The sequence below is a fragment of the Boleophthalmus pectinirostris genome, unplaced genomic scaffold, assembly GCF_026225935.1.
Source record: "Boleophthalmus pectinirostris isolate CB_2022bp ecotype Guang Dong unplaced genomic scaffold, ASM2622593v1 HiC_scaffold_15, whole genome shotgun sequence".
Classification (NCBI taxonomy): Eukaryota; Metazoa; Chordata; class Actinopteri; order Gobiiformes; family Gobiidae; genus Boleophthalmus; species Boleophthalmus pectinirostris.
In genome coordinates, this window is record NW_026571070.1 from 288,436 (window position 1) to 299,469 (window position 11,034).

The window sequence follows — 11,034 nt, forward strand, 5'->3', positions numbered from 1 at the left end:
ACACACAGACACACACACACATGACACATACACACATGACCCATACACACAGACACATACACACACACACATGACACATACACACAGACACATACACACACACACATGACACATACACACAGACACATACACACATGACACACACGACACATAGACACATACACCTGACACACACACATGTCACATACACCTGAGACACACACACCTGACACATACACCTGACACACACCTGACACATACACCTGACACATACACCTGACACATACACCTGACACATACATGACACACACCTGACACACACACCTGACACATACACCTACACACACAGACACACATGACACACCTGACACACACACTGACACATGACACACTGACACACCTGACACACACCTGACACACACACCTGACACATACACCTGACACATACACCTGACACACACACTGACACACACCTGACACATACACCTGACACATACACACACATGACACACACACCTGACACATACACCTGACACATACACCTGACACATACATGACACACACCTGACACACACACCTGACACATACAACTGACACATACACCTGACACACACACACCTGACACATACACCTGACACACACACACCTGACACACACACCTGACACACACAAACCTGACACACACACACCTGACACACACATGACGCATACACATGACACATACACATGACACATACACCTGACACATGCACCTGACACATGCACCTGACACATACACCTGACACATACAACTGACACACACACACCTGACACACACACCTGACACACACAAACCTGACACACACCTGACACACACACACCTGACACACACCTCACACACACACCTGACACACACCTGACACACACACACCTGGAGGGCACTGGTCACACATGAGGAGGGCACCTTCACACATGAGGAGGGCTTGTGTCACACATGGGGAGGGCACCTGTCACACATGAGGGCACCTGTCACACATGGGGAGGACACCTGTCACACATGAGGAGGGCACCTGTCACACATGAGGAGGGCACCTGTCACACATGGGGAGGGCACCTGTCACACATGGGGAGGGCACCTGTCACACATGGGGAGGGCACCTGTCACACATGAGGAGGGCACCTGTCACACATGGGGAGGGCACCTGTCACACATGAGGAGGGCACCTGTCACACATGTTTGTTTTTTTTCTCACCGTTGAAACACTGGATCCATTTCCGTCTCTCGTCCCTCTGACCCCCGACGTCAAACATACTGAGGAAGTACAAGGATTACTACAAGTACAATTACAAATATTACACAAATACTACTACAAACACAAGCCCCACTGTTACTACAACTACATATACTACCTCTACTCCTGCAGTACTTTAGTACTGCAGGAGTACTGTAGTACTGCAGTAGTACTGGAGTACTGCAGTACTAGTGCAGGACTTGACTCACTGGAAGTTCACACGGTCGACCTGGAACCGAGTCTCAAAGATCCCAGACGTCAGAACTCTGCACCGCAACAAGTCCTGGACCAAACAAAGACCTGGTTCAGACCTGGTTCAGACCTGGTTTAGTCCTGGTTTAGTCCTGGTTTAGTCCTGGTTCAGACCTGGTTCAGACCTGGTTTAGTCCTGGTTTAGTCCTGGTTTAGTCCTGGTTTAGTCCTGGTTCAGACCTGGTTTAGACCTGGTTTAGTCCTGGTTCAGACCTGGTTTAGTCCTGGTTTAGACCTGGTTCAGACCTGGTTTAGTCCTGGTTTAGTCCTGGTTCAGACCTGGTTTAGTCCTGGTTTAGTCCTGGTTCAGACCTGGTTTAGTCCTGGTTTAGTCCTGGTTTAGACCTGGTTTAGTCCTGGTTCAGACCTGGTTTAGTCCTGGTTTAGTCCTGGTTCAGACCTGGTTTAGTCCTGGTTTAGTCCTGGTTTAGTCCTGGTTTAGACCTGGTTTAGTCCTGGTTCAGACCTGGTTCAGACCTGGTTTTGTCCTGGTTCAGACCTGGTTTAGTCCTGGTTTAGACCTGGTTCAGACCTGGTTTAGTCCTGGTTTAGTCCTGGTTTAGACCTGGTTTAGTCCTGGTTTAGTCCTGGTTTAGTCCTGGTTTAGACCTGGTTTAGTCCTGGTTTAGTCCTGGTTTAGACCTGGTTTAGTCCTGGTTTAGACCTGGTTTAGTCCTGGTTTAGTCCTGGTTCAGACCTGGTTTAGTCCTGGTTCAGACCTGGTTTAGTCCTGGTTTAGTCCTGGTTTAGACCTGGTTTAGTCCTGGTTTAGTCCTGGTTCAGACCTGGTTTAGTCCTGGTTCAGACCTGGTTTAGTCCTGGTTTAGTCCTGGTTCAGACCTGGTCTGTGGGGGTGTAGTCTTTTCTTCGGACGGAGTCGAGTCGATCGAGGAAACTGGAAGAAAAACAAAAAGAAAAAGAGGATTATCACAGGATCAGGTGAAGTAGCAGTAGTAGTATTTGTAGTATGAGTAGTATTTGTAGTAGTAGTAGTATTTGTAGTATGAGTAGTATTAGTAGTATTAGTAGTATGAGTAGTATGAGTAGTATTAGTAGTATTAGTAGTATGAGTAGTATTAGTAGTATGAGTAGTATTAGTAGTATTAGTAGTATAGTAGTATTAGTAGTATTAGTAGTATTAGTAGTATTAGTAGTATGAGTAGTATAGTAGTAGTAGTATTAGTAGTATTAGAGTAGTATTAGTAGTATTAGTAGTATTAGTAGTATTAGTAGTATTAGTAGTATTAGTAGTAGTAGTTAGTAGTATAGTAGTAGTATAGTAGTATTAGAGTATAGTAGTAGTAGTATTTAGTAAGTATTAGTAGTAGTAGTAGTAGTAGTAGTTAGTAGTATTAGTAGTATGAGTAGTATTAGTAGTATTAGTAGTATTAGTAGTAGTAGTATAGTAGTATTAGTAGTATGTAGTATGAGTAGTAGTAGTATTAGTAGTATTGTAGTATGAGTAGTATAGTAGTAGTAGTATTAGTAGTATTAGTAGTTAGTAGTATGTAGTATTAGTAGTATTAGTAAGTATGTAGTATAGTAGTATAGTAGTATGAGTAGTATGAGTAGTATAGTAGTATTAGTAGTATTAGTAGTATGAGTAGTATGAGTAGTATTAGTAGTATTAGTAGTATGAGTAGTATTAGTAGTATGAGTAGTATGAGTAGTATGAGTAGTATGAGTAGTATTAGTAGTATGAGTAGTATGAGTAGTATAGTAGTATTAGTAGTATTAGTAGTATGAGTAGTATGAGTAGTATTAGTAGTAGTTAGTAGTATTAGTAGTATTAGTAGTATTAGTAGTATTAGTAGTATGAGTAGTATTAGTAGTAGTAGTAGTATGAGTAGTATTAGTAGTAGTATGAGTAGTAATTATGTAGTATTAGTAGTATGAGTAGTAGTATGAGTAGTATTAGTAGTATTAGTAGTATTAGTAGTAGTAGTATGAGTAGTATGTAGTAGTAGTAGTATGAGTAGTATTAGTAGTATGTAGTATGAGTAGTATTGTATATTAGTAGTAGTATTAGTAGTATGAGTAGTATGTAGTAGTATGTAGTATTAGTAGTATTAGTAGTATGAGTAGTATTAGTAGTATTAGTAGTATGAGTAGTAGTATATAGTAGTATTAGTAGTATTAGTAGTATATAGTAGTATGTAGTAGATTAGTAGTATTAGTAGTATTAGTAGTATTAGTAGTAGTAGTAGTATTAGTAGTATGTAGTAGTATGAGTAGTATGTAGTATTAGTAGTATGTAGTATGTATATAGTAGTATATAGTAGTAGTAGTAGTAGTATTAGTATAGTAGTATTAGTAGTATGAGTAGTAGTATATTAGTAGTATTAAGTAGTAGTATATGAGTAGTATTAGTAGTATAGTAGTAGTATATTAGTAGTAGTATGAGTAGTAGTTAGTAGTATTAGTAGTATGTAGTATGAGTAGTATTAGTAGTATTAGTAGTATGAGTAGTATATAGTATGTATTAGTAGTATTAGTAGTATTAGTAGTATTAGTAGTAGTATTGTAGTATTAGTAGTATGAGTATTAGTATGTAGTAGTAGTAGTAGTAGTATTAGTAGTATATGAGTAGTATATATTAGTAGTAGTATATGAGTAGTATTAGTAGTAGTAGTATATGAGTAGTATAGTAGTAGTATTAGTAGTATGAGTAGTATTGTAGTAGTAGTAGTAGAGTAGTATTAGTAGTATTAGTAGTAGTAGTAGTAGTAGTATTAGTAGTATTAGTAGTATTAGTAGTATGAGTAGTAGTATTAGTAGTATTAGTAGTATGTAGTAGTATTAGTAGTATTAGTAGTAGTATTAGTAGTATGAGTAGTATTAGTAGTATGAGTAGTATTAGTAGTAGTAGTAGTATGAGTAGTATTAGTAGTATTAGTAGTATTAGTAGTATTAGTAGTATGAGTAGTATTAGTAGTATATTAGTAGTATATGAGTAGTATTAGTAGTAGTATAGTAGTATTAGTAGTATTAGTAGTATTAGTAGTATTAGTAGTATTAGTAGTATGAGTAGTATTAGTAGTATTAGTAGTATGAGTAGTAGTAGTATAGTATTAGTAGTATTAGTAGTATGAGTAGTATGAGTAGTATTAGTAGTATTAGTAGTATTAGTAGTATGAGTAGTATAGTAGTATTAGTAGTATTAGTAGTATTAGTAGTATTAGTAGTATGAGTAGTATTAGTAGTATTAGTAGTATTAGTAGTATGAGTAGTATATGAGTAGTAGTAGTAGTAGTATTAGTAGTATGAGTAGTATTAGTAGTAGTATATTAGAGTAGTATATAGTAGTATTAGTAGTATGAGTAGTATTAGTAGTATTAGTAGTATGAGTAGTATTAGTAGTATGAGTAGTAGTATTAGTAGTATTAGTAGTATATAGTAGTATTTAGTAGTATTAGTAGTATTAGTAGTATTAGTAGTATAGTATGTAGTATTAGTAGTATAGTAGTAGTAGTATTAGTAGTATTAGTAGTATATAGTAGTATTAGAGTAGTAGTAGTAGTTAGTAGTATTAGTAGTATATTAGTAGTATGTAGTATGAGTAGTTTAGTAGTATTAGTAGTATTAGTAGTATGAGTAGTATTAGTAGTAGTATTAGTAGTATTAGTAGTAGTAGTAGTAGTATTAGTAGTATTAGTAGTATTAGTATTAGTAGTATTAGTAGTATTAGTAGTAGTAGTATTAGTAGTATTAGTAGTATTAGTAGTATAGTAGTAGTAGTATTAGTAGTAGTAGTAGTAGTATTAGTAGTATTAGTAGTAGTATTAGTAGTATTAGTAGTATTAGTAGTATTAGTAGTATTAGTAGTATTAGTAGTATTAGTAGTATGAGTAGTATTAGTAGTATGAGTAGTATTAGTAGTATTAGTAGTATTAGTAGTATTAGTAGTAGTATGATAGTATGAGTAGTATGAGTAGTAGTAGTAGTTAGTAGTAGTAGTTAGTAGTAGTAGTAGTATTAGTAGTAGTAGTAGTAGTATATAGTAGTATTAGTAGTATTTAGTAGTATTAGTATTAGTAGTAGTAGTATGAGTAGTATTAGTAGTAGTATTAGTAGTATTAGTAGTATGAGTAGTATGAGTAGTATGAGTAGTATGAGTAGTATTGTATATAGTAGTAGTAGTAGTAGTATTAGAGTAGTATTAGTAGTATGAGTAGTAGTGAGTAGTAGTAGTATTAGTAGTATTAGTAGTATGAGTAGTATATAGTAGTATAGTAGTATTAGTAGTATGAGTAGTATGTAGTAGTAGTATGAGTAGTATTAGTAGTAGTAGTATGAGTAGTATGAGTAGTAGTAGTATATTAGTAGTAGTAGTAGTAGTAGTATTAGTAGTAGTAGTATGAGTAGTATTAGTAGTATTAGTAGTATTAGTAGTATGAGTAGTAGTATATTAGTAGTATATTAGTTGTATATTAGTAGTATATTAGTAGTATTAGTTGTATATTAGTAGTATATTAGTAGTATATTAGTTTAGTAGTATTAGTAGTATGTAGTAGTATTATAGTATAGTAGTAGTAGTATGAGTATGAGTAGTAGTAGTATTAGTAGTATTAGTAGTATTAGTAGTATTAGTAGTATTAGTAGTAGTATTAGTAGTATTAGTAGTAGTATTAGTAGTATTAGTAGTATATTAGTAGTATGTAGTATGAGTAGTATTAGTAGTATTAGTAGTATGTAGTATTAGTAGTATTAGTTAGTAGTATTAGTAGTATTAGTAGTATTAGTAGTATTAGTAGTATTAGTAGTATTAGTAGTATTAGTAGTATTAGTAGTATTAGTAGTATTAGTAGTATTAGTAGTATTAGTAGTATTAGTAGTATTAGTAGTATGAGTAGTATATGAGTAGTATTAGTAGTATTAGTAGTATTAGTAGTATTAGTAGTATTAGTAGTATGAGTAGTATTAGTAGTATTAGTAGTATGAGTAGTATAGTAGTAGTAGTATTAGTAGTATTAGTAGTATGAGTAGTATTAGTAGTATTAGTAGTAGTAGTATATAGTAGTATTAGTAGTATTAGTAGTATAGTATTAGTAGTATTAGTAGTATGAGTAGTAGTAGTAGTAGATAGTAGTAGTATAGTAGTATTAGTAGTATTAGTATTAGTATATAGTAGTATTAGTAGTATTAGTAGTATAGTAGTAGTAGTAGTAGTAGTAGTATAGTAGTAGTAGTATAGTAGTATGTAGTAGTAGAGTAAGTAGTAGTATTAGTATAGTATGAGTAGTAGTATAGTAGTAGTATGAGTAGTAGTAGTAGTAGTATTAGTAGTAGTAGTATATTAGTAGTAGTATAGTAGAGTAGTATGAGTAGTAGTATATAGTAGTATTAGTAGTATGAGTAGTATGTAGTAGTATGAGTAGTAGTAAGTAGTAGTATTAGTAGTATAGTAGTATGTAGTAGTAGTATTAGGTAGTATGAGTAGTAGTAGTATATTAGAGTAGTAGTATGAGTAGTATGAGTAGTATGAGTAGTATTAGTAGTATAGTATTAGTATGTAGTATTAGTAGTATATAGTAGTATAGTAGTAGTATGAGTAGTAGTATTAGTAGTATTAGTAGTATGAGTAGTAGTATATTAGAGTAGTATGAGTAGTATTAGTAGTATTAGTAGTATATTAGTAGTAGTAGTAGTATGAGTAGTATTAGTAGTATGAGTAGTATGAGTAGTATGAGTAGTATTAGTAGTATTAGTAGTAGTAGTATGAGTAGTATGAGTAGTATTAGTAGTATTAGTAGTATTAGTAGTATTAGTAGTATGAGTAGTATTAGTAGTATTAGTAGTATGAGTAGTATGAGTAGTATTAGTAGTATAGTAGTATTAGTAGTATGAGTAGTATGAGTAGTATTAGTAGTATTAGTAGTATTAGTAGTATGAGTAGTATTAGTAGTATTAGTAGTATGAGTAGTATTAGTAGTATTAGTAGTATTAGTAGTATGAGTAGTATTAGTAGTATTAGTAGTATTAGTAGTATGAGTAGTAGTAGTATTAGTAGTATTAGTAGTAGTAGTATGAGTAGTATGAGTAGTATTAGTAGTATTAGTAGTATAGTAGTAGTAGTATAGTAGTATTAGTATAGTAGTAGTAGTATTAGTATAGTATAGTAGTATATAGTAGTATTAGTAGTATATTAGTAGTAGTATTAGTAGTAGTAAGTAGTAGTAGTATTAGTAGTATGAGTAGTATTAGTAGTATAGTATATTAGTAGTATTAGTAGTATGAGTAGTATGAGTATATAGTAGTATTAGTAGTATTAGTAGTATGTATGAGTAGTATTAGTAGTATAGTAGTAGTAGTATTAGTAGTATGTAGTAGAGTATATGAGTAGTATTAGTAGTATTAGTAGTATTAGTAGTATTAGTAGTATTAGTAGTATGAGTAGTATTAGTAGTATTAGTAGTATGAGTAGTATTAGTAGTATGAGTAGTATGAGTAGTATTAGTAGTATTAGTAGTATTAGTAGTATTAGTAGTATAGTTACTATTGTGCACAGTCGATGAGTTGATATTCGTTGGATCGTTCGAAACAGGCTCTGACTCCATCATCCTCCCACAACCTCTGAGTGTGCTCGAAGAACTCCTGAAATACACAAAAGTACTTCAAATACTACACCAGTACTACAGTACTGCAGTACAACCTCTGAGTGCTCGAAGAACTCCTGAAATACACAAAAGTACTTCAAATACTACACCAGTACTACAGTACTGCAGTACAACCTCTGAGTGCTCGAAGAACTCCTGAAATACACAAAAGTACTTCAAATACTACACCAGTACTACAGTACTGCAGTACAACCTCTGAGTGTGCTCGAAGAACTCCTGAAATACACAAAAGTACTTCAAATACTACACCAGTACTACAGTACTGCAGTACAACCTCTGAGTGTGCTCGAAGAACTCCTGAAATACACAAAAGTACTTCAAATACTACACCAGTACTACAGTACTGCAGTACAACCTCTGAGTGTGCTCGAAGAACTCCTGAAATACACAAAAGTACTTCAAATACTACACCAGTACTACAGTACTGCAGTACAACCTCTGAGTGCTCGAAGAACTCCTGAAATACACAAAAGTACTTCAAATACTACACCAGTACTACAGTACTGCAGTACAACCTCTGAGTGCTCGAAGAACTCCTGAAATACACAAAAGTACTTCAAATACTACACCAGTACTACAGTACTGCAGTACAACCTCTGAGTGCTCGAAGAACTCCTGAAATACACAAAAGTACTTCAAATACTACACCAGTACTACAGTACTGCAGTACAACCTCTGAGTGCTTGAAGAACTCCTGAAATACACAAAAGTACTTCAAATACTACACCAGTACTACAGTACTGCAGTACAACCTCTGAGTGCTCGAAGAACTCCTGAAATACACAAAAGTACTTCAAATACTACACCAGTACTACAGTACTGCAGTACAACCTCTGAGTGTGCCAGACCAAGAACCAGACCGAGAACCAGACCAGGACCCAGGAGGAGGTGCAGTACTCGGGCCTCAGACGGGGGGCGCTGTGGGACATTTCTTCGTCTTTAACCGTCTGAGGAACTTCCTGTCTCCTGTCGACCAATCAGAGCGCCTCCTGAGCCCCTAACGAGCCCCTAACGAGCCCCCGCGGACCTCCCGCCGCTCAGGTGAGTCTCAGGTGAGCTCATTACCGCTAACGGCACGCTAAGCTAACAGAGCAAAGCATCATGGTCTCTGTAGTTCTGTTGCACTCAGGAGACTCAGGGAACAGACCGGTCTTATTCAAAGTACCAAAGTACAAAAGTATCAAAATACACGACACTCGACTGGCTCACCTCTGTGTGTGTGGGGGGGGCGTGGCTCACGGGGGGGCGTGGCTCACCTCTGTGTGTGGGGGGGGGCGTGGCTCACGGGGGGGGCGTGGCTCACCTCTGTGTGGTGGGGGGGCGTGGCTTACGGGGGGGCGTGGCTCACCTCTGTGTGTGGGGGGGCGTGGCTCACGGGGGGGGCGTGGCTCACCTCTGTGTGTGGGGGGGCGTGGCTCACGGGGGGGCGTGGCTCACCTCTGTGTGTGTGTGGGGGGGGCGTGGCTCACGGGGGGGCGTGGCTCACCTCTGTGTGTGTGTGGGGGGGCGTGGCTCACCTCTGTGTGTGTGGGGGGCGTGGCTCACGGGGGGCGTGGCTCACCTCTGTGTGTGTGGGGGGGGCGTGGCTCACGGGGGGGGCGTGGCTCACCTCTGTGTGTGGGGGGGCGCGGCTCACGGGGGGGGGCGTGGCTCACCTCTGTGTGTGGGGGGGCGTGGCTCACGGGGGGGGGCGTGGCTCACCTCTGTGTGTGGGGGGGCGCGGCTCACGGGGGGGGCGTGGCTCACCTCTGTGTGTGGGGGGGGCGCGGCTCACGGGGGGGGCGTGGCTCACGGGGGGGCGTGGCTCACCTCTGTGTGTGGGGGGGGCGCGGCTCACGACGGGGGGGGGGCGTGGCTCACGGGGGGGGCTCTCACGTGTGTGGGGGGGCGTGGCTCACGTGGGGGGGCGTGGCTCACCTCTGTGTGTGGGGGGGGACGGGGGGGCGTGGCTCACCTCTGAACCTCTGTCGTGGCTCACGGGGAAGTCGACAGGGGGGGGGGCGATGCTCTTGATGTAGTCGACTCTGTGCTGATTCTGAGGATTCCCCAGAGCCACAGGAGGCGCCAGCGAGCTCATGGCCGTGATGATGGTCTGACAGGTGCGACGGGAGCAGACAGGTGCGACGAGAGCAGACAGGTGCGACGGGAGCAGAGCAAAAGGTTCAGTTACATGACATTTGATCACATTAGAAGAGTTAAAGCCCCAGTGCGGGACATTTCCTGGGACGCACCACGATGGCGTCCTTCACGTTCTTGCGGATGTCCTGGATCTTCTGCTGCTTCTCCCTGAAACAAACCACAGCCTCAGTTTGAGTCTGTGTCCCGCCGGATCCGCGTTCGTGGATAAATCCGACTTCGTTCTCCCGACATTTGTTGTAAATCGTTTCAACGCAACAGTCGGGAAAATCCTGAGCCTGAGAAAGTTTAAACTTTATTTTGCTCGTTTGTGTCGTCGACGTCGGGTGTGGCAGCTCCAGTTCAGAAACACTCCGTTAGTTCTGGCACTTTGATTTTTACATGTTCAGAAATGTGTCCGACGCTGAACCTCGTTTGTTCGTTCTGTTTCACTTTCTCCAGGTGGAGGTCGGTTTCCCTGAGTCCTGACGACAGAAGAACACAGCAAACCACAGTGTACGAAGTATGTCCCTATGTCCTGCCCGTGAGACTCGCACAGTGTACGAAGTATGTCCCTATGTCCTGCCCGTGAGACTCGCACAGTGTACGAAGTATGTCCCTATGTCCTGCCCGTGAGACTCGCACAGTGTACGAAGTATGTCCCTATGTCCTGCCCGTGAGACTCGCACAGTGTACGAAGTATGTCCCTATGTCCTGCCTGTGAGACTCGGGGAAACCGACCTCCACATCAACGTCGTCGTTCGTGCAACAAAACGACTGAACAAATCAGGAACCTCCGA

At 39.1% G+C, this 11,034-nt stretch overlaps 1 protein-coding gene across 1 annotated transcript in view; it reads right to left on the reverse strand.

Annotated features, from left to right (window-relative positions):
• Window positions 1-931: 931 nt before the first annotated feature.
• Window positions 932-11,034, reverse strand: part of LOC110173238 (guanine nucleotide-binding protein G(olf) subunit alpha-like) — an 11,306-nt gene continuing 1,203 nt past the window's right edge. Inside the window, exons 3-9 of the mRNA XM_055151027.1 lie at window positions 10,351-10,405; window positions 10,098-10,211; window positions 7,999-8,096; window positions 2,343-2,397; window positions 1,460-1,533; window positions 1,212-1,270; window positions 932-984 (exon numbers count right to left, since the gene is read on the reverse strand). Coding sequence (XP_055007002.1) covers window positions 947-984; window positions 1,212-1,270; window positions 1,460-1,533; window positions 2,343-2,397; window positions 7,999-8,096; window positions 10,098-10,211; window positions 10,351-10,405 — 493 coding nt within the window. The 3' untranslated portion in view covers window positions 932-946. The remainder of the gene's footprint in view (window positions 985-1,211; window positions 1,271-1,459; window positions 1,534-2,342; window positions 2,398-7,998; window positions 8,097-10,097; window positions 10,212-10,350; window positions 10,406-11,034) is intronic.